Source organism: Mesitornis unicolor, unplaced genomic scaffold (genome assembly GCF_000695765.1).
Source record: "Mesitornis unicolor isolate BGI_N332 unplaced genomic scaffold, ASM69576v1 scaffold51957, whole genome shotgun sequence".
Taxonomy (NCBI): domain Eukaryota; kingdom Metazoa; phylum Chordata; class Aves; order Mesitornithiformes; family Mesitornithidae; genus Mesitornis; species Mesitornis unicolor.
In genome coordinates, this window is record NW_010199432.1 from 1,492 (window position 1) to 24,991 (window position 23,500).

The 23,500-nt window shown below is 42.2% G+C and overlaps 1 protein-coding gene across 4 annotated transcripts in view; it reads left to right on the forward strand.

Annotated features, from left to right (window-relative positions):
• Positions 1-2,481: 2,481 nt before the first annotated feature.
• The window catches only part of POLR3E (polymerase (RNA) III (DNA directed) polypeptide E (80kD)), a 24,538-nt gene continuing 3,519 nt past the window's right edge, over positions 2,482-23,500 (forward strand). For 3 of the 4 annotated variants that reach the window (XM_010189436.1, XM_010189437.1, XM_010189439.1), the window contains exons 1-18: positions 2,482-2,560; positions 3,622-3,672; positions 4,949-5,026; positions 6,419-6,534; positions 6,847-6,929; positions 7,653-7,760; positions 8,245-8,294; positions 8,594-8,713; positions 9,290-9,375; positions 10,384-10,428; positions 10,513-10,604; positions 11,394-11,514; positions 13,105-13,186; positions 15,151-15,210; positions 16,185-16,342; positions 16,630-16,694; positions 18,218-18,714; positions 23,330-23,407. In XM_010189436.1, the coding sequence (XP_010187738.1) occupies positions 2,525-2,560; positions 3,622-3,672; positions 4,949-5,026; positions 6,419-6,534; positions 6,847-6,929; positions 7,653-7,760; positions 8,245-8,294; positions 8,594-8,713; positions 9,290-9,375; positions 10,384-10,428; positions 10,513-10,604; positions 11,394-11,514; positions 13,105-13,186; positions 15,151-15,210; positions 16,185-16,342; positions 16,630-16,694; positions 18,218-18,714; positions 23,330-23,407 (1,926 nt within the window). In that variant the 5' untranslated portion in view covers positions 2,482-2,524. The remainder of the gene's footprint in view (positions 2,561-3,621; positions 3,673-4,948; positions 5,027-6,418; positions 6,535-6,846; positions 6,930-7,652; positions 7,761-8,244; positions 8,295-8,593; positions 8,714-9,289; positions 9,376-10,383; positions 10,429-10,512; positions 10,605-11,393; positions 11,515-13,104; positions 13,187-15,150; positions 15,211-16,184; positions 16,343-16,629; positions 16,695-18,217; positions 18,715-23,329; positions 23,408-23,500) is intronic. The other variant, XM_010189438.1, reaches the window with a different exon arrangement.

Here is a 23,500-nt window from a genome sequence, read left to right on the forward strand (position 1 = left end):
ACATACATATTTATATACTTTAGACACAGAATTGTGTTTACATGCCTTCAGTAAAAGCTTCATTCTGAATCAGAAATTCCTTCAAGTTGTATGAGTACATTATAAATTATTATAAACTGTGCTGGGACACACTGCTTCCTATTTGTAGACCTGTCATTCTGATACTCCAATAAAAAGAACTGTAGTCATTCTTTATCCTTAAATGAATAAGAAAAAAAATGTAATCTCTTTAATGATTTTTTTTTTCCTTGATTACTGACAGCTGGATTCACAAAGAGATTTCATGTGTAGTTCATAAGTAGCGTTAGGTGGGGGACTGGAGACCAGGTCCTTCAGGCTATGTTTCTCTGCGTAACCCAGGGAATCTTAATTTCTCTTCTGGAAAGTGTAATGACTTTCTCAGGAGAGGAAGAACAGGCAAGCCCATGCTTGGCACTCGGCCTGTCAAGAGGAAGAGTAGTTCCCACTCCTCTCAGGAAGGGGGGTTTGGACCCAGGTTTCCCACTTTCTGGGTGTTATCATGTGTTCTCACACATGTTGGGCATCCTCCCATCATCAGCTCCTTTCTGAATGAAAACTGCAGTTGTTTCATTTCATGCAGAGCTATCGGAATGACTTTGTGTGAGCCTGCTGTATCAGGCCACAATGGGGACATGAGCGGGGAAAGCAAAATTAGAACTGACATATCTCGTTTTTTTAAAACAATGTATTCGTGCATGTATTTTTGGGAAGAACTGAGTGCCTGATCGCAGAGAACACTGATATCAGTCTGCTGTCACATACTCACACTTGTGCAGTAACAGCCTGTAGTTAACTGAAGATAACTCACTTTTTGTTGTGAAGGTTTTGCATTTCTACAAAATTATTTAAAATATGAATCTCATTATTAAGTGGTAAATTTTCAAAGACAGGTGTATTATTGGGAAGACCCAGGGATGTGCTGGTGCAGAAAGACTGGAAAGGGCACTTTTTTAGTAGTGGAAAACCCATAAGTGAAAAATATGGATTCACATTTCCACGTGGAATGGCAGACACAGTGTAAATAAACTAGAGGTGTTGCCTGAATGGAACTTTTCCCATGTAGTGATACTAGTAACACTCAAGTCCAGAATGCCTGTACAGCCTCTTTGAAAGGTTTCTTAGGCAACTGCATGTATATTAATGTGATGTTTTGAGAAGCCTGTGTGTCTGTTGAAATATATGAGCTGCTTAAATTGTGTGGTGGCTTGTGTACTTGGAAAAAAATAAAAAGTCACCATCTTGGATGTGACGTGGATGCTGACTTTCTTCACTCGCAACCTCTCCATTGCCAGCTGATCCTGGATGCTGCCTCTTTCCCCTGCTTCTCCTTTGTAGGAGGTCCAGCAAAAAAGCAAACTGGCATGGGGGAACAGAAGACAGTGTGAGAGAGTTCTTAAACATAGATCTTATTTCTTTGTGTGGTCACCTTTGTTGTTAAAATTTCCCCCAGTCACTTTGTGGGAGGTCTTATTTTTTATGCCTATCTTGACTGGCTGATTAACAGTGTCTTAAGTGATCTGGATACTTAATATTGTTGCTATGGCATCCCAAATAACTTGTAAATCTTTTTGTTTTATTTCAGCAGGGAAAAACTATTGTTCCTTTAGATGAGGGAACATTTTTTATTCAAAGGTCTGAAACAGGCATGACACCAACTCCGACACTGGATCGAACACGATGACTTTGTTCTAGAGCACCTAGTCCGCAGTAAATGTCAGAGTCTTATTTTTGTTTGAGTTGGTGTAGTTCTGAAGTAAAATCTGTTGTTTGAATTACTTCAGAGGGCTCCGAGGGAGGCTGAGGAGTGTATTTTGGTGATGTCATTTAGCAGTACAGCCTGAAGAGTAATAGGTCGGGAGATAAGACTGCAGCGTTGTCTGGGAATGTTGTCTGGTCCCAAGTGCATGGTTTACACAGGCTTTTTTTCTTCTCCCAGTTCTTTAGGTGGGAGCTTTCTCCTTTCAAGGAATTTGAGTAGGGAAGCTGGTGAACAGCAAGACAATGTCCTTAGTGACAGTGGCAACTGCAGGGGCAGTTTGAGAGCTCATGCATGTTGGCTGACCAGTCAGTGCACTGTAGATGTCCTGGCTGGAAAACAAGCTGCTACCTGTGTGTTAAAGGTACACAATATAGAAAAGATACACTTTATGCAAGTACTAAAGGTCTGTCTTTTGCTTAGTGGAGTACTTACTTAGTGCTCTCTTTCTTACATGACTACTGGCTTTCAGAGAAGTTACAAGAACTTACCTATTTTTGAGACATTTGCTTGTTTCTTAAATTTGGTGGCAGTCAGCCAAGATTCTGGAGTATTAGGGACCTGATCGTGGAAACACATACAAAACAGACTAAACAGATTACCACTGAAAGGAACCAAGTTAACCTGAACAAATACTCTAGGCTACATGTGGTACATGGCACAGATGTAATGACTCATATGACATTTCTGTTTTCTTTCAGGTTGTGCCAAGAAATAAGCCAAGAAAAAAGCTGTTTGTGTCCTAGCATGGCAAACGAGGAAGATGATCCAATTATACAAGAGGTAAAAGTATAATGGGACAGTAGTGTTTGTACATGAGACTTTTAAAAATTACTATTATTATAGTTCCCAGTGTTCTTACTTTGCTGAAACAACCTGTCATCAACATCAGTGGATTGCTTTGTGCAAGAAAATACATTATATGGGCCAAGTATATGGCACATGGTATCTGTTTTGACAAAATAGTGATGTCAATGTTGGCAGATGCAGCTTGGGTTTTTCACCCTTTGTAATCTTTCCATGGCAGAAGAGGAACACAGGTGGGGAACTTGCTTCTACCTCTGTGTGCAGTGACTACTGCATGTCTCCGAGAGCTGTAAAAAATCAGAATTACTTTGAGTTAATATCTGCTGAGATGTTTCATGCCTTTTGCTAAAACAAGCAGTTATATTCTGATTCTGGACTTCGCTTTATGTCTGAATTTACATACAAGAAGTACAAAGAAGGGCAAACTCATAAAGAGAAAAGCCATGAGAAAAGGAGTGGGAATTGTCAGGAGTACGTCCAAAGGTACCTAAAATGGCAGCATCTGTATGTGATATTCATTAAACATCTGTGGATTTTAGGTGCTGGTGGCAAGATACTAATATTGATTCAGATTTGGGATGTGGGTTTCTCTTGTCTAATTCAGAAATTTCATTTAGAAACGAAATACTAGTTATGAAGTTACCTTTCAGTCATACTGCCAAAGAGAGAATGTCATCCTCTTTCTAGAATTGTGGTAACAGATTCACTTCAGCTCCTCAGAAAACAGAAATTCCTCTTTCATTTCAGATTTGTGTGCCAGGTTTCCTTAGAGAGAAATAAACCAGTCAGAGCCACTGTCTGCTGCCTCATCATAGCAGGAGGTTTTGTTTGTTTTTTAAAAGGCCAACTGCAGAATTTTCATGTCAAAATCAGCAGAGAGGAGACCTTTGGCAGGGGAGTCATGAATGTGTTTTAAGTTCAAATTTGTGATGAAAAGCTAAAATTGTCAGTATTTGAGCTCTGGGGTTTGTGCTTTTATCTGAGGTTCCATCAATTACAGCTGGCATCTGATGAAAGTTGTTTGTTTTGCTTTTTAGATTGACGTGTTCCTGGCCAGAAGTCTGCTGGAAAAACTGTATCTGTTTCAGGTATTTCAGTTAACTTTTATGCAGTGACAGTTTGTTTAAAATAAATTCAAGGAGCAGTAACTCTCCTTACTGCTTCAGCCTGCCAAGATCTTGGATATAGGCAAGCCTGTTTGGGTCTCAGTTAGTTGAAATATTTAGTATTAAATCATTGCCAAGAGATGAGTGGTCATTTATGACACAGAGTTGGCATTAAGCCACTCCCTTTAACCATCTTAAAAGAGAGCTTTTGGTAGATTGTGTCTTTTTATTGTGGCTTGGATAAATCTACAGTCTCTTAGCCATCTTCTGTCATCACTGACTTCTGCCGTCTTTACTAAACAAACGTTTCTTTAGAACTGGCCTTATTTAAAACATTATCAGTGCAGGTCATCAGAAGAGCCCCCTTATGTTGTGGAGATAAAACAAAGTAGTGATTGAAGGTGGAAATACGTTAGGAAGGTAGAGGTCAGTGTTCCGTTCTGCCACTGAATCTATCTAATAATTTTATCCTTGTGATTCACTCCTCCTATCTGCACAATGGGAAGTCCTTTAAGGCTGTTGGATGAAATGCTCATTACAAATCAGTGATGCTCACTGGCAAGCCCACTGCCTCCTGTAGAGATCTTCTGCAGGGCACATGCCAGCTGAGCACAGCTGGAGACAGCCAGACACACTGGACCAGGCCGTGCAGCCTTGCCTCTGGGATGCCTACAGTTGCTCCATGTCAGGAGTGCACGTTGGTCAGTGATGGGGTCTGTGGGTGTTCTGGAGAAATGGCAGCTCTGAGCAGGATGCTGCTGTGGCTGGAAGATTTCATTTGGATGCCAGAGTGTCCACTCACCATTCCCAAATGGTTCAGAAAGTCTGCCACTGTGTAGCTAAACCTGGGTGTGGTGTCCCAACTCGCTACATGTGGCCCATGTCCTGTGAATTTAGTTCTAGGTAATAACTTTCCGGAGAGTTAATGCTGAGGAGTGGGTTTTTAATTGCTTCTGACATTTGCTTTTTCTGCTGGACTAATGTGTGATACAGTTTTACAGACAGGACACAATGTGACACAGGAAGGGGGCTGTGTAGTGACAAAAGCAGAGGACTGAGGGGAAAGCAGACTTTCTAGGTCATACTCCCAAATGCACTGATGACTCACAAATGAGTCAAGTAATTTCTTTCCTTGATGTCTTATATCCATCTGGCAAGTGGATCTGCATGTGAGGGGACAGGGAAGATTGAGTTAATTTCTGTGAAGTTCTTTGATCTTTACATGAAAAAGGTTTTATGAAGTGGATTTGTTTTCCAGTATCCTATTCGTCCAGCTTCCATGACATACGATGGTGTTACACATTTATCAGCGAAGATAAAGCCAAAGCAACAAAAGGTTGGTCATCATTTGGGTCCAGTCTGTAAAATTTGTTTTGTGTGGTGTAGAATGTACTTAAGCATGTAATGCTATTAAGTTGTTATAACTATGCAACTAAGACCAAATCTCTGTGCTTGGAGGTATGGGGGAGTCTTTCATTTTGTCTGTAAAGTAGATATTAGAATAAGAGCAGTTTATAAAGAGAGGAATTAAAGTCATGATGGAAAAAAAAGTCACTCTTTTATTATAAAATAGAGTCACTCAGGAAAATGTAATTAATGCTAATTCAGTCTGTAGGTGCTTGTGCTATTACAGCTTGATTTAGAATGTCTTTACCATATTCAGAAAAGGGTTGAGATTTGCAAGCATGCTCTGTCTTTCAGTGTCAGTGTGCATCTAGATTTCTGTCTTGCCTGGCTGTGAACCATCAGCATTATTTAAAAAATGCAGAAATAGATGTCTGTGGTGTTAGGATTTTGTTCTAGGAAATGGCTAAGGAGAGTGCTTGTGTGAACTTTGAAGTTAAGATGCATGTTGTGTTCAGGAAGTCTACTAACATTAGGAAACGTTTGCATTGTAAGCCCTGTGCAGACTTGCAAATCTGCTGTCATATGGAGGGATTTGTAACTAGTTCAGTTTATGAGTAACATAAATAGGAGGAAAAAATGAGGCAGTAGCTGTGATATACAAATTTATAAGGGCTTTGGCACACTCCAAGGGAAAATATATTCTGTATTATAGTATATAAAGAGAAGTGCTGTGCATGAAAATGCTTATTTTTGAACATTTGACTGAAGTTTAAAGTTTGAGGTAAGGAGTGGTTCTCCTTGTAAACTAAAAGCTTGGAGCTTGTTTCTGTGCTTCCCACAGTGTAAATCAGGAATAACTATGAAGTCAGTGATAAGTGCTGCAGTCCAAAACTTAATGGAATCGAGGCCTTTGCCTTTAAAAAGGACATACTTACTTTATACTGCTTGGTATCCAGACTAGAAGGAAACATACCTTAAATCTGAGAGATTCTGAATGGATCCTCAGTGATGGAAAGGCTTGAAGGATATTGCTTATGCACTTGATCTGTGCTGATAAGGAAGCTAGACTGATAGTGAAATGTATCCAACAAAGTAAAGGCATATTTCAAGGCTGCCTAAAGCACTCTAGTTTCTGTGCTCCCACTCATTTACATGGGAGTTTATATATCTCTATCTTAGTGTTAAATGCCCCCATCCTACAAAAAAAATATATATGCCCAACTTCATGAATGAGATTTGCCCTGTGGATTTGAATGATGCTGCTTACGTATTTGTTTGCTGTAAACTTACGGAAATGTTAGCAAGTGTGGAATTGAGTTTTAATTGGTAAATTTTGGGTTCTGCCATGGTAATCAGCTATCTTTCCTTTCGTATTATTTAGGTTGAACTTGAAATGGCCATTGACACTTTGAATCCTAACTACTGTCGCAGCAAGGGAGAACAGATTGCTCTCAATGTAGATGGCACGTGTACAGATGAAACAAGTACTTACTCCTCGTAGGTGTCCTCTTTGCCTTTGTTTCCTTTTTCTGGTGGGCATAGATATATGTATGTCCACCAGAGCTTCAGGAAAAGGTGAGAAGAAGTGGCTGTACAGTCTTGGGGTGTGCCTTGGACACTGTTACATAGCAAGTAGCCTACATTTTTTTTAGTGGGCTTTATGAATTATGAATTGCAAACAGAAAGAGAAGGATATATATTTACTGCAGTTGTTGATATCCATTTTGAGAATTGGTGATTCCAGACCTTTAACATCTATATGCCACATTGTCTGTAGAATGCAGTCTCACAGCATTCATCTGTCTGCAGGAAGCTGATGGACAAGCAAACTTTCTGCTCTTCGCAAGCTGCGAGTAATGTTTCCCGCTATGCAGCTGCTGTTTATAAAAAAGGTGAGTTTCTTTTGCTTACCCCTCACATCAGTGAAACATGCATTTCAGTGTTAAAATAAGACCTGTTTGTTCTTTTTTTCAGCCTGGCTTTTGATTGGCTGTTAGGTCTTTAAAGAGAGGAAAAATTTTCCTTATCAGTGACCCCAGAGTCTTTGAGAAGCTCTAGCAAAGTTGTAAATACTATCTAAGAACCCTGTGAGATTGTAGATGCCTCCAGGATCTTAACAGTGCATGGTGGACTGAAATAATACACGTTTGTAGCATAGATTTATCATTGTTATTTGTGTTACTATCTCAATCTACTTGTGTGTCTCATTTTCCTGTTCAACACTTTTTGCCCCTCTCTTGTCTCCTAATGCCATCACAGAGTTTTGATCTGATGATCACTTGAGATGAAAATATGTAGACTGTCTTCAGTGATTACTGTTTCACTAGGAGTCTCCTGATCCGTAGGTCAGATTTGAGCCTAAATGTGGCTCTCTACAGGATCTGATTTCAACCCAAAATGGAAAGTAATAGAAATAGGTCTTGGTCTTTCATACTTCTTTGAAATCTGAAGCACTGAATGAATTTTTCACTTCAATACTTTTTTATCTTTTACTGTATTAAATATTTATATTCAATTGAAGCTGTGCCTGTACAGAGGTAGGGAGATGGTGAGAAGTGCTGTCCTTATGCAGTGGAAAAAAAATTACTTTAACCAATGTTAATTCTCTTTTTCAGGTGAACTTCACCTGACTCCACTACATGGAATTCTTCAGCTGAGGCCAAGCTTCACCTACTTGGACAAGGCTGATGCAAAACACCGAGAAAGAGAAGCTGCTAATGAAGGTAAATGCTCCACGAGTTGTGTTTTCATTTGGGAGGTGAGATACAACTTCTCTCTATAATTTTGCTGGTAAGAGTAATTATATTCTGAAGATGTTTATTATAACAACATACTGATTATAAGGCTATCTCTCAGATTGTTTCACGATCTTATTTTCAGCATAGCTGTGTAAATGCTTTTGTGGGCACAGTGTAGGGGATTGACAGAGGGATGGGAGGTGGTAGGTAGTGTCAAAGGGCAGCAGTAGGGAGTGTGTCACCGCTGCCACTGAAAAGTTGCACTGCAAAGCCCATGGGAGCAGTATCCCCTGTCATAGGAGCAGTGTGGCACTGTCATACATTGCTTAGTTTGGCAAACTGAGATTGAACCCATTATTATGTAGTTCTTAGTGCCTTTTTCTTCCTGTTTGGAACCCCAAACAGTTGCAGATTGGCTTTGGCTCTTTTACTGCAGTGATATGTTTATTCTGTTGTATTTTTTTGGCAGGTGGTGATTCATCTCAGGATGAAGCTGAAGATGATGTTAAGCAAATTACTGTATGTCCAAATTTTCTTTTTATGACAGTTCAGGCAACAGTTCAAAAGAAAGCATGATAATTCATACCCAAATAAAAGGACAGGAAACACCAGCTAGCCCTGGTGAACCTGGACTTGAGAGAAGGGAAGCAAGATGGACTTTCCCCTTCTTACACAAGCATAAAGATGGCACTGACAGCAAGGGGTGATTCATTTGAGCTAGAGCCCCTAGCATCTGTTAACTTACGTACCAAATAAATAACGCATGTGTTTTGTTTGAGGGTTTTGCGTCCGTATGTAATGATGGCCAAATCTTCTAGGTACGATTCTCCCGCCCCGAAACCGAACAAGCTCGCCAACGACGTGTTCAGTCCTATGAGTTCCTGCAGAAGAGACAAGCGGAAGAGCACTGGGTTCACCTACATTACTATGGCTTGAAGGTAAGTGTGTGCTGGCTGCTGAGGAAGCTGCCAGGGCCTGAAGGCTCAGCCAAGTCTAGAACTATTTTTAAATCTGGGCCCATGGGAATTGGGGAATCATCAAAAGATAATGAAAAAAAGTAAGTAGGTCTGTAGGCTTGAATAAGACTCTGCAGTGCTCTGTACCTCCTCCAGTGGATAGTGCTTTGGGGTCTCCATACTGTTAAAGGTTTAAAACTGAGAGTTGGACAAACATAAAGGGAGGACAAGAATTATTCAGGTCTTTGATTATGATCTTTGTGGTTATGGTCTTTGTGAAAGAGTTGGGGATCCCAGTCAGCTGACTGTCAGAAATCCTGTTTGTCTGACCCATGTGCATGTGTGTCAGGAGATTTCAAAGTCATAGCAACAGAAATATTCCCACATCACATGAGCACCGTTCAAGAAAGTGAAAGCAGAACATCAATTAGTGAGCTAGAAGGCTTGAATAGTGTAGTAATGACAGGGTGGTCACATATTGGAATGAGGAGTCCAGCTCTGGCATTTTGTATGTTTTCTGTATGTGGCAGTGACTCTTGGTTTCTTTTTTATCTCCAGGATAGCCGTTCTGAACATGAGCGCCAGTATTTGTTTAGTCAGGGTCATGGCCTTGCCGAAAACACAGAATTAATTAAATCTCCCAGGTAATGGCTTCCTACAGAAATTACTGTGATTTGTTGGGATTGCTTTCAGAGTAATAAGCAGGTATATTTTTTAGAAGTCTTGCTCTTTAATAAGTCTATCCATGATAAAAATTGAATTGTTTGAAAAATACAGAAACAAACTAGTCTTCAACTTACTTGCTTTCTTTGTTTCCCTGTTCTCTGATATTAAAACTAGTTGTTTTCACTTGGGATTGTGGCCTCTTGTATGTTATCACAACCCTGCATTATTGGGACTGCAAATACTGTAAAGGAAAAGTAAAACAAAAGCTCTTTCTGGTTAAAGTAAATTACAGCTCTGAAGCCAGTAACTTCCATTTTTAGCAAATCTTATAAAAACTTTCTTTTGTGACTTGAGAGACACCTGAAACTACTTGAAACTTGTTCGGTTGTTTCTTGGGGACTGCAGCTATACAGGAATCTTCCCATGATGCAGTCAATACTAATGCTTTGCTGTAATCTGCTAACAACCATGCCTGAGTAATAGATAACTGGAAGACCCTGTTTAATGGTGTGGGTGTGTTTTTCTTAACATTTAACATTTCAGTGGAACAGTGCTAGGTGTTCTGAGAAGTCATTTGGATCCGATTCCTCACAGACACTGGTAATTACATGGGTGGAAAAGACTTCACTGGCCTCATTCTCTGTGTCTGTGGGACTTCACATGACCGCTCTTACTGCTGTGTCAGAGCTCCTGTGCTTAATGTATTTACTCTTGCAGTTCCTCAGTTTGGACACCTCTTCTGTACAGAAGAGCTGAGATTGACTCCCATTTATTTCATACCTTCTCTTTGGGCAGATGAATGTTAATAGTTTTTACTAGTACTGAATATACGGAGGAAGATGGGAGAGGAATGGGTAGAGCTGTCTTTTCAGGCTAATATGTGTTTGTAGGTTTGCACAAGTAGGATTGCTCTGATCAAGTAATAACTGCACTTAAACCTGGGAAGTCCCAAGACAAGCATTTTAAGGATGTGTTTTCTTTTCTAGTGAATATTTAATGATGCTGATGCCTCCAAGCATAGAGGAAGAGAAGTAAGTGTTTGTACAGAATGTTCAAAGTCCCCATTGGCTTAATGCTTTTTTTCATGGGCTGCAACTCTGCTTGTTTATCTGCAGTGACAAACCAATGGCTCCCAGCAACGTGCTTTCTATGGCCCAGCTGAGAACTTTACCACTTGCCGATCAGATTAAGATCCTGATGAAGAATGGTTTGTACCTTTTGTAATACATTTGCATTTTACTTTGTGACTTCTAATTGACTCAGATAAGGTACCTTTCCTAGTAGTACCAGTTCTGTCATACCACCAGTCTGTCTGATTTTCTGATTCCATGAAGAATCCAAATCTCAAGCCTTTCCTTAAAAAGACCTGCTGAGCAGAGAAGACCAGTAACACCAGATCTAACTGCTGCTCTATATGTTTGCAGTCAGCTTACTCTTAGAATAATTTCTAATCTGATGACTGCTTTCTGGATACATCTGTTTCAGCAGATATCTCCTGGAATGCGGGGTCTGAACATGAATCATAAATTGAAAGTTAATGCAACAAGCTGCACTTCAGCATTTTTTGGGAAGCTTTCAGTAGTACACGCTTTGAGGGTTACCTAGAAATTTTATTTTGTCTCTTCAGCGTTACTATCTGATGAAAGCAAATCCTGAGGACTTTGCCTCAGGAGCTTCCTGCTTTATCAGGTATCTCTGTTTCCAAATATTCCCAAAGGCATAGATTTTTTAATTATTATTTTATTAATGCATTGATTTGGGACCAGTTACGCTAATCAACTTTAATGCAACACTGGCATCTATTTCTAGAACAGATGATAACTGTAATGCAGGAGAGACTTGGTAAAACTTAGGCTTTGGGTTTTTCCTAAGATACAGCTTTGACTATGAAGTTCAACATAAATCATAGTATCCTAGATTTATAAATCTATGTTTGTATCGTGTGCATCGTGTGTGTTGAAGAAATCCTTAATCTGGTGTGTATTTTGCCTTTCAGTGAAGGTCATGCCGTTTGCAAATCTGATGAGTTTGCTAGGCTCTGGGACTGACTCTACAGCAGTTCTCCGCTGTATACAGCAGGTGGCAATGCTGGTCCAGGGAAACTGGGTGGTGAAGAGGTATGGCTCGTCTTTTGTTACCAGGACATGGTTTTCTGCTTTAAGGAGAGGATAAGAACAATGGATTTTATATATTATTCTTACTTGTGTCTCAAAGCAGCCATGTTCTTAACTCAGTACTGTAAAATCTTGATTTAGTGTTTGGTGCTTTTTAGACAGTCAGATATTCAAAATTCTAAGGGCTGCTGTTAAAGGATAATACCGTAGTACTTACCTCAGCTAAAATTATGGCTGAGCAGTGTTGTAATCTGTATTTGCATTTGAGTTATTTCAGGTTTTTGGTGTTGTCTTCACTTGTGCTCTTTTCAGAGGGGACTGTCCCAAATTCTTCCAGAGATTAGTGTAAAATATAAACACAGAAATTGAAACCAATGTCAGCTATAGGATTTTTTAGCTAAATTCAGTGAAAGAAAGATTTTTGTGCAGTCACTTTGCTGTTCATCCATGGATGCTGCTTTTGTCAGCTGAAAGCTACCTTCTAGAAGGCATTGCCCGCTTAATAAGTCAAGTGTGGGGTACTGAGCGTACACATGTAATGGATTCTGTACCATCCTCCTGTTTATAAGGATAAAGCATCCCAATGGGAATTGAAGTCTAAAGTGCAGTATGATGCTTTTTTTTGTTTGTTTTTTAACCTGAGTGGAGCATTGCATGCAGAGAATTGCAGTCACTGGAATAGCTCTCTGTGTTAAGATGAGTGGCACCAGCTACCAGTCCGAGTCTGTGAGCAGGATGTGTTTCAGCTGTTGTGATACAGGCCTGTATTAGCAACATGAGTGGTTTTTACAGCAATTCCATGCTGTCCCTCCAGCCATTACAGAAGGAAGCTAGAAGCAAGTTAAAAGACAGTACATTAGCATTCAGATTGTTTTTATGTTATAGCTGATTTTTTGCTATTAATCCAAGGAGGATGTGTGTATCTCTAGTGGATGTGGTGTGTTTGGAATAGTTGGGCACAGAGCAGCACATGCACACACTGGAGCTTTAAATGGAGAGGGCACCCATTTCTTAGGCCTGGGTAGGATCAAGATCATGAACCTGGGTTGCTTTGAGGCATTGGAGACCATGCTAACAAATGTCATCCAGTTGGTCTTGCAAGCAGACAAGGACATATGGTGGTGTTGGTCTTAGGGCTGTTTGGTTCGAGCATGACATTTCGTAGTATTGTTCTCTTAAGCTCTTGATTGCTGAGAAGGAAATAAAAACCCCTTATATACGCCAGCATTTTGGCTAAATGCTGCCTTCAAGGCTGCATATCAGGTTAGCCTAAGCATTTCTTAGGATCATTCTGATCTTGTTCACACCAGTCAGAGGAAGGAGAGGCTTTGCAAGAACAAAGCAGAGTTTGTACCTGTGTTGCACACATCTGCTAGCCACAAGGCTATGGTTTGCTAGTGTAAGCCTTTCTGCACTAGTGTAATTGCAGTGGTGTAATTACACCAATATTAATTCCTTTATTGAGAATCATGCTTTGTATAAAGGTATAATTTAACTGCAGAACAGGAAGGACATGTTTATTATGTTAACCTTCACCAGTGCCATTTTTCTGGAATACCTAGTAACTAACCCATCTTCCTTTTTAATTAACAGTGATGTCCTCTACCCAAAAGACACTTCTAGTCCACATAGTGGAGTCCCTGCAGAAGTCCTCTGTAGAGGGAGAGACTTTGTTGTAAGTATAAAAAAACTGTTTGATGTTTTTAAAGGAAAGTGCAGGTGAAGTTTGCCTGAGAGGCCACAGCATTGCAAAACTCTGCTGCTCTGCTGCAGTAAGGTGTTTCCTCCAAAGAAATTACTTGTACTTTAATCCTGAATGTGTTGTTACAAGTCTGTCATGGGAGTGTTGGTGTAGATTGACATTGTGGCTGGCTGGCAGGTTCAGATCATCTGTCATTAACAGGATTCATCCCCTTTTAATGCATGCTGCAGAGCCTCTGTCACATAGCCCCCACAATGCAGGGCTTACAGGAAAGCCAGGACTGGATAATAAAGAGCTTGTTTCTCCAGATCCAGTTCTGTGGGCTCAGGACTGTGAGATCTCAGGAGGGCAGTGTGGGTAAGCCTTGTGCTCCCTGAGCAAGCACTGTTGATCTTTAAAAAGGACTTTATTCCCCAGAGCTGCTAATCAGTGAAAGGACTTTGTTCCCAGGCACCTTTTGTGAGCAGTGGCTGCACATGGAAGTTGAAATGAATACAGGTCTTGCAAACACACACGTAACCACAGCAAGAAGGAACAACCTCTGCATTGTGTTTTTCACTGACCATGGAAAGAATTAAGTTCCTGAATGGTTCCTAAGTTCATACTCAGTTTATGGCTTCTGCCCCATCAAAGAGAAGCTGACGAGTGCTTTGCTCTCATTTTTTTTCAGTTAGACCTGACTGTTCCCCTTGTTTACAGATTTTGTTTATTATGAGACTTAGTTCTGAACAGGAGAATGCTGTGCAAGAGATGTGTAAGGACATTACTTGTACTACTGATATAACTGATGGTGATTGAAACTGACTTTTTATTGCATCTTGATGTCTGCCCAAGACACTGCCATATGGAGACCTAGATTCAGGTGTGACCCAGTGGCATAAGTCTTTAGGATACAGCAGATTAGGTGACACATCGTGCGTAAAGTTCTAGGGACAGAAATTATTATGCTCAGTTAAGTAAGCGGTAGTGCTTTAGTGATTAAGATATAAAGGTAAATTGTTTTTATTTGAATTATGTCAAATATACCTCGCATGAGAAATGAATCTGTGTAGATCTTAAAGGCAAGTAATTTGCTTATTACCTCTACAGCAGGGAAAAAAATGTTAGAAAATATAAAGCATCAGTATTTCTGGCTTTTTATATTTGTGTAAAGTAATATTAATTAAAGGTTAAAAAATATTTATGGTCAGTAGTGACTTTTAGTGTCCACCTGTTCGATGCTATACTTTGGGGAGTAGGAAGAGTAATTTGTGTCTTTTCTGAAGGCTTCTGCTTCTTCCCCAGATTCTCACATAATAAATTCAGAGGACATGAATACCATTGGCTCCAGTTGAGGGTAGAGGGCCTAATGCGAAATGGCTGCCTCAGAGTTCTGTGCAAGGAGAGCTGATAGATCTGCTTCCTTTGAACAGCAGCTTCTTGTGCACAGAAATGCCCTGTGCCCTAAAGTGAGCTTGGTGGTTTTGTGAGTTTGTGGGCAGAGAGAAGCTAAATCAGAGAGGATGCATAGATGATGTAGGGCAGGAAGAAATCAGCAGTAATGAGATTTTGAATTCTTCACAACGTGATTAATACATGCAGACTAAAAGAGGTAATAGTCTATTCAAATGGAGACAGGAAGAAATCAAAGGTCATGTTCAGACAGTGTTCTGCCCAAGGCCTCATGTATCCTGTTAGCGCACTCTCAGCAGCTGCCTCTCTGCGTGTTAGACCATGGACTCTAAGCCTTTCATACCGTGTTCATGGTCATTTGCGGACAGAAGAGGCCAGAAAGTGTTTTCCCACTGCCTGGCTGAGAATCACCTACTTCCACATTTTTGAAAGGAATGGGGTTTCCATTTTTCTGGTAGCATCATTGAACAGGGTCATTACTACAACTTCAGTACAGCAACTGCTAAATACAGTTACTAAGGTTTTCTCCTTTGTTCCCTTCCTAGATGTGGAAGTTCACACAGGACCGCTGGGTTGTGAGAAAGGAAGTGGCAGCAGTTACAAAAGTGAGTGGTGTTTTTCCCTTCCTAAATCAGAAGTTGGTGATAAGTGTTGGGCATTGTCAGTAGGCCGCAAGCCTTTTCTCAGCTTCACAGCATCTGCATTACTGCTGACTTGCGGTGTTGCTCACCAGGCATGCCTTTGCTTTGAAGCAGGTGTAGATACATACTCTTTTTTTTAAATAGATGTTTTGAGCAGCTCCCACAGTTACCACGACTCCACAGGATGTGACTGGCCTTGTAGCTGAGCCACTGGAATGCATCTTGTCTTCTCATCTGGTTCTGTGGAAAGCTGAACGCGTTTTTCAGTTCAGCTGACTGATCGTGCACGAAAGCAGATGTGTGCTTGTGCTGTCCACACTAGCTACTCTGCTTTGTGTGTGTTACGAAAGAGCAACTCTTCTGTTGGCATTTGCTAGTTGTCAGTATTAGATAAAAGCTTTAAGGCAAATCAGACACCTGAATATTCTGTTAAAGCTGGCAAGTTATGGCAAATGAATGAGAAACATTAAGTAAAGAGGACAAAAAATAATTTCCGTAAAATGATAAAACACTAGTCAGTTTATGCACAAACCATCTATTTTTGCAGTGCAAGATCCCGTGCTGCTTAAAAGCTGTTTGTGTGTAGGTACAGCATTTCCGACCTGCAGCTCTAAAATAAGATTAATATTGTAGAATATGCTTCTCTTCACAATAGTCTTTTAATCTCTGTTTGGAAACTCCCTTCTCTACTCAAAACATGCCATGAGCTGTTTGACTCTCAGGTGATTGATCACCACTGCTCTGTGAAGTGCTGTGCTTTTAACATTGTGTGAAAGCATTGGTGCTGCAGAGAAGGATGAGTCTCTGACTCTGCTGGGTGTGTATTCATGGAGGTGCCCAGTATATACCAAATCAGCCCATTCTGTCTCATGGAACAATGCCCTTTGCTGCATGTAAATTGGCTTCCATAGTATTTATGCTTTTTCTTTTTCTTTTAGCTTTCCCCAGAAGATGTGAAAGACTTCCTAGAGCACATGTCTGTGGCAAGAATAAACAAAGGTTGGGAGTTCATGCTCCCTTATGATGAAGATTTTGTTAAGAAGCATCCAGATATAGTTCAGAGACAACATATGCTGTGGATGGGCGTTCAGGCCAAGTAAATGACTTGTTTTATTTTGGGGAATAAGCTAAAACCAGATAGCTATCTAGAACAAAGTTTCTGTAGACATTGATAGATAATTTGATCTGTATTTCCTTGAAGATTTACCCCTCACAGTTGCCAGGCAGTGGTGTGATGGGGTGTGTCACTGCATCATTCAAGTCATTCCTTTTCCTTGGCTCCCTGAAGAAATGGAGTGTTCTAGCTAATGGCTAAAGCTGGTGTGGCTGCATGCAGGCGGAACAACTGAAACTGTCCTGGTGTATTTTATCTTTGTCTTTCAGATTAGAAAAGGTCTATAATCTCTTAAAGGAGCACTTGACACCAAAGAAACAAGAGGCACAATCAGGTAAATGGATCACCTTGAAGGACATGCATCCCTCCATATTCCTGGGATGTTTTGCAGTTTCTCTCTGGTTTTGAATGTGGTGGGGACTGGTCTTGTTTTTTAATATTTTTCCTTTCTTGTGATTTCCTCTGGGTTATTTGAGACACATCTTGGTCTGTACTAACATCATTTATGCTGGGGTGACACAAGCTTACTGTAGCATCCCTGTAGCAGAACAGGGAGGATTCCTTGGCACTGTGGACTTGCTATTTGATAGCGTAGAATCAGCTGATTCTGTTATCCACTTGCTCATTTAAGGCAGCTTGTATGGTGTAAGGATTTAAGCAGCTCAAGAAGAGAGGACAGGGCCAGCACACTAGTAATTCTCACCTCTCAATTTGCAAACTGTGTGTGAGGTGATTTTTTTTGCACTAGGCCCTCTGTGGTGTGGCTGAGGGCTGAGCAATTAATGAAGAATGGGGGGAGGGGGTGCTGTAAGGACGTGTGAAGCTGTCTCTTTTTGACATCCTTTTCCACCATGCATGCCAGTGAAAGTATTAAAGTAGCAGCTCCATAATCCTAGAAGATTGTGAAAACTTGAGATTCCAGAGAGTTTTAACTAAGCATTTGGCCCATTGCCAGAGACTGGAGCCAATGAAGAGTATAAGCAGAACTGACAAACAAACGTATGAATCCATTTCAATACCCTGTGTCTGATCTGCTTGGAAGGATTAGGTGTTGGGTTATTTGGAGAGGATTAGCGAGACTTAACAGCGGAGAAGATAACAACGTGTGTGCTGTGCATGCTTTTGCCTTAAACACAGCACTCCTTCCGTTGGCATTGAGACTGGATTCCTCTGCTGCCAACGTGCCCCTTCCTTTCACCTTTGGATAGCTGCATGTGGAGAGGACACAGGGAGAGGCACAGGATTGCGTGGGAAAGGACTCCCTCTTGTCCCTTTTTCCCCATCCCTGGATAATAATACTAAGAAGAAGGTCTCAGACTTTCATACTGTGTACCTCATGCTAAAAGGGTGTTCAGGTTCACTGTTAACCCCTTCACTGTCCTTGCTGTTCCTGTATGACATCCTTGTGCTGGCTCTGGCAGTTGGTGCATCACTAGATACTCAGAAAAAATAAATAGTTATTGGGCAAAGAAGCATTTGGGTCACAAGTAGACATGTATAAGCAGCCTGTATCCCGGTTTCCCGATTTGCAGTAAAGGCCCTAATGACTGTACAAGTGCACTTGATCTTTCCTTCTGTTTCCTTGGCTGGAGCACCCTTCCCCACACATCTAGCTTACAATTGTCAACATGTTTACCTTTTTTAAAAAAACAAACATAGCCTTCCCCCCAAAATAACCCCATCCAAAAAAATGCAGAACTAAAGTGAATTCTAATCAACATACTGGGTTTATGCCTTGGATTTTACAACCAGATGATTTTTCCTGGTTCTATTTCACTATGAGACCTTCAAGAAACATTCTGCAGGGCTGGAGCCCAGGTTATGGTGAGATTTATGGTATCTTTTGTTCCTTACTAGCTCATCTGTTGCTGGTTTCTGGGGAGCAAAGGGTCAACATGGCTAAAGCAAAAGTCAAACAGAACTATGGGCAGCTGGAGAAGGAGTTCCAGAAGCAAAAGGCAGAGATGAAATCAAATGACACCTCAGCCAAGATGGATGTTTCCAATGTCCGCATTAAAGAGGAGCCTGTGAGTGATGAGGAGCCAATGGATACCTCAGCTTTTGAGGGCATGAACAACGGTATTGTCAACGGCCTCCATGCAGAGGAAGACTCCACGGACTCTATAAACGGCCACTTGTCTGGAGGCTGCATTGACCGGGTAGCCCAAGAACTGAAGGCATTTGTGTCCTCAACATTTAAGAAACAATTTGTACTCACCCTGAGTGAGCTTAAACGGTTATTTAACCTTCACTTAGCCAGTCTGCCTCCAGGACATACATTGTTCAGTGGCATTTCAGACAAAATGTTACAGGACATGGTGTTGGATACTGGCTGTAAACAGATTTTGGTGCCTGTAAGTATGTTTTTCCCTCAGTGTACTTCAGGGAGAAGGAACTGGAGGGGGGCAGTTAAACATCTGAGCTGTGCAATGTTTGTGTCCAGTGCTGGTGGACTGAATAACGGTCCAACACTGGATATGTTGAAGCTGCTGGAGGTTTGTCTGGTGTCCTGCTTCTGGCAGACCCTGTGCTTTGCTTGCTTTGCTCTGTGGTATGCTGCGTAGCCTAGTTGTCATTGGAGCTTTGTTTCCATGGCCAGGCTGTTGGGCTGCAGTGACTCACTGTCCCAGCTTGCTGCTGTTAACAGCATCCAAGGCACTCCCAGGTTCCCATCAGCTCTCCTGGAGTTGCACAAGCTGCTGCTCTCAGGGACAGGGATGCAGTTGGGGGAGGAAAAGTGGTGTTGACTGCCTGGGAGCAGCAAGGCACGTCCAGCGGAGCACTCTGGGAAGCGACAGACCATATCTGCAGCAGGTTTCTTGGGTCAGTCCTTTTCTTTCTAGACTGTGCAGAGGTGTCTGTGTTTCTTTGTCTTCATGGAAATGACATGTGTGATTGCGTGAGACAGAGCCAGGTTTGTGTGATAGTAGATTGCTTAGGAAAGGAGAAGGAATTCGACATCGTGGGAAAGAGCCTGAAAGGAAATTAATTTTACAAGACATCTGGCAGTGCTGATTGGGATGCAACCAGAAAAAGCTTGGGAGTCAGCTGGCTTTGGGGAGAGAGGAAAAGAGACGTGTGAACTGCTCGAAAGAGCAGGCAAGGCAGAAAGAGGAGGAAGCAGGCAGGCTGGCAAGAGAAACCCTGAGCGTGGAGTTGAAACTCAGCTAAGGAATAAGGGCTGCTACAGGGGGGGCAGAAATAAGATGTTCAGTTGTGTCCAAAGTACGTGTTGTGGCACCTGGGAACCAAGTAACAGACTTGAAATGCCACCAGGGAGTCCACCAACTTCAGTACTTTCTGCTGTCTCTCTTGATAGCTTCCAAGTCCTGGGGTAGTGTTTGCCTGGAACTGCCTCTTAGTGTTGGCTATGTTCTCCTTTGTCCTTTGGAGTAATGTATGTATTTGCCATGCTGATGGTAAATGGCTGAGGTCATTGCTGCTCTGTTACTTGGGACTGGGACTAGTTTGCTTTGGAAATTTTTGGATTTTGGAAATTATTCCATCCACTCAGGCTGTGAGGAGTGAAAGTGGAATAGTTTCTTTTTTCAAAAAACAACCAAAATAAAATCTTCCCAAGGAGAGGTGGTCGGGAACTTCCTTCTGTCTGGAAAACCATGTCACAGGAGGCTGGCAGAGATGAAGTGGTCACTGGAACATCTCTTGCTGGGGGGCTGCTGTAAGTTTAAGTTCTGCTGACACAGAATTTACTGCAAAACTTGAGATCTTGTGCAGGAGCTTGCGTGAGCCTGTGGTGTTATCAGCTGTGTAAATCATTGCCCCAGGCCTCCCCGTGATTCTCTGTGCAGATGGCAGCGGTGTCAGGGCTGGTTTTACTCTTTGCATGGGCTCATGCATTTTGGCGTTTCCTGATTGTTCCCCTGGCCAATTTTGTCAGAACCCAACAGAAGTGCCTGAGCTCAGGGAGAGCCTGGGGGGTTGTTTGAAGTGGGATTTCATAGTTACTCATTAGTTTTCTGTAATTGAAAGTGCTTTGGTGATAAAAATCAATGATTTGAGGTAATTAAAATGATGTTCTGTAGGGAGCGAAGACACTCTTGGCTCGCATGCTTCTCTATTATAGAAAACATGTTGCTGAAAATGACAACTGAAACCTTACCAGGAGAATGCAGGATTTATTATATTTATTATGAGGCTATGGGGACACCTGTGGGTGCTGTTCTTGCCTGGGCTTTGTAGTGTCTTTAAGTGGGAGGGAAAAGCACAGGCAAAGAAATAGCAAGTCCTGGGCAGATGCACCCAAGGGCGGCTGCTGCCGTTGGAGAGGGGGCAAGCAGAGGCATCCTTGGCAGATGCTGGCACCGTATCAGTGTCTGGAGCTTGCACAGGCTGAGCCTGCCTCCAGCCCCAGCTTCTGAGTATCTGCACCCATTTCCTGCAGACTGGTGGGGGTGCCTGGGGGTGGCCTGCTCCTGCTGGCTCCCTTCCTGTGGTCTCTGGAGTGACAAAGTTCTGCCCAAAACTTGAGGATATTTTTGAGGCATCAGGAAATGATGTAACCAGGCTAGGGTAACAGGAGAGGAATGCAGCCCCGCGCTTACGGTCAGCCTTTTGGGCTAGTGCCCATGCCACGCTCCTGGAGGGAGAAGCTCAACAGTTTACCTCTAGGATCATTCCATCTGATAGGTTTGTTTTTCTGGCAGACTCAGCCCTGTTCAGTCTGGTGTAGGTATAATTTAAAGCTGCATCGCAGTGACTATTTTTAGGGCATGCTCAGTGCTTGAGACACATCCCAAAGCCAAGGGCTCCTCCCCGAGAGCTTCTGTTTGAATGTGGCAGCTCTGGGGACCCAGGACAGGAGTTCATCTCCTACAACACCTGCCATAGCTCTGGGAAGTTAGAGTAGGAAGGGACATAGGGCAGATATTTTAAAGAAGGATTTTAAGGCAGTGGAGAGCTGTTTCAAGGTGAGGCTGGAGAGACTAAGGAAACAAACATAAAATGACAAAGGGGCAGGGGATGACAAGACAGTAAAGCTGTTTGGGCAAAGCAGCATGTGTCTTCAGAGCCGCTGATGGCATTTCCTGCTCCTGCAGACAGGCTGTGTGACAGCAGCAAGTGAGCAGGGTGCTGTTGGCACCAGTGTTTGCAAAGGTTTCCAAGTAAGGCTGAACAAGAGGAGGAAATTCTGTGGGTTTTTTTTCCCAAATAAGTATTGTGTTGGTTTGTTTCCTCACAGAACGGCCAGGTAAACACAGCTGTGTTTCAGACATGTGGCTGAGGAAGGAGAAGTTTGTACTCTGGGTCTGTGTTGAGTGACTTTCTCGGAGCAACACAGCTTGTGGCTGGGTGCTTCAGGTGCCCTGCATTTTGCCATTCCTGTTGCAGTGCTTTTCTGGAGGGAAGCTGAAGTATTTTATTTTATTTGTGCTAAAAGCATACAGGAGAGATTATTCCTCAAACATGAGTGTTCTTATGAGAAGAGATCTATGTCAAGTGTTGCGAGCCTAATCAACCTGAATCCTGGCTCTGAACCAAGTGTAAAACCTTGTTATATTCTGTTCTTTTGGACCAATGTGAGAGACAAAGCTGCTAATCCCACCAGGCGGCTCCCACTGGCCTAAACTCTTCCCTTTTGCAACAAGAGCAGAGGCAAAATGTGAAAGGATGATTTTTACTCTGTGATGCACAGGTCTTTTGTTGTGGTGTGAGGAAGGCTGGGAAGAAAGGTTTGGGTCGTACCAGCAGCCAGGATTGTGAGGTACTGGAACAAATAGGACTGGCTTGTTAGCTTCTCATAGGTGATTGATTTAGGTTGTCTGGGCAGTTAGAAAGGAATAAATGATTAGTGACAGACAGGAAGAGACGTGTCAGGAGTCAAGGCATATTCCAGCATTGCTCACTAGTCACTGCTTCAAGGGGAAATGTTAAGGCAAATGGAAATTATTTTTTTAGGAGTTTGGGGCATGGAGGGGAGGACAGTTGTGTTCCTTCCTGTGTGCAGGTGCATGAAGCTTCTGCCTTAGAAAAAACAAATGTATTTCTCTAGTTTGTCGGGGAGGGGGGGTTGGAGCAACAACAGCAGCAACAACAACAAACCAAACCACTTCATTTTTGGAGCCTGAAATGAGCAAATGTCTGGTTCACTGTCCGTTGGAGTTCAGTCTTCTGGAGTCCTGTAGTCTGTCCCGAAACAGAGGTGACAAATAAGGCAGAAGCACAGTGCTTTTCGGTAATGCTGATGTGGGATTAGTGAAGCAGATAAATACAGGATAGAGTCCGTATCTCTAAAACCTGCCACTGTAAATGTAAAAACCTCCAGAAATACCCTGCAATGCACTTGGTGCTCTCAGTTGAATACTGCTTTGGATGGTCTGGAAGCAAACACTGCTGACAGGAAAAATCTAGACATCTTGCCATGAGATACTGGCTAACATCCAAGCTCTGGGATTGCTCTGGTATGTGGTGGTTGACCCTCCACCAGTGGGAAACTGTCCCCATGCAGAATTTACAGGATTCCAGTATGCCCAGCAGTTGCCTCCTAAAGCTCTGCAATTGTTGGTGGTGTGCCAGGCACGGCAGCATGACCCATGGCACTGGTGTGGGTTACCCCACTGTGACCAAGGCACACATCAAGGTGCCATGGTGCTCATCCTGTTCCCTAGGCCATAGTTAGCCCCTCCTTATTTTGGGTTCTGTGTGCTGCAGGATCACCCCAGCAGGACAGGTTTGATATGGATCATGTTTCTGTTGAAGTACTTGGGCCAGTGACAAGGGGTCTGCCCTGTGGCTGCAGGACAGCTATGTCTGAGCAGGCACAGGGGCTGCCAGAGCAAAGTTACCCCTTTCAGTGTGAAATGGGGTAGGAGCTTATGCTCTTTCCGCAGTTCTTATTACATGGCAATGACTGTTTTCATTCAGTAATAGGTGTCCAGGGATACTGTATCATAGAATCATTAAGCGAACTCATTAAATAGATGGTTATTTTTAACAGCCTCTTGTTCTCAGTTTCCTCCACAGACTGCTGCTTCACCAGATGAACTAAAGGTCTTTGCACTTTGGGAAGCTGGTGATACTTATGATCAGGTAGAGAGAAAAATAAGTGACATTCCTAAAAATATGGTTATCGAGCATTTGTCATTGTTTGTGTTTCTGGAACTGGTGCAGCTGGTGGTTTTT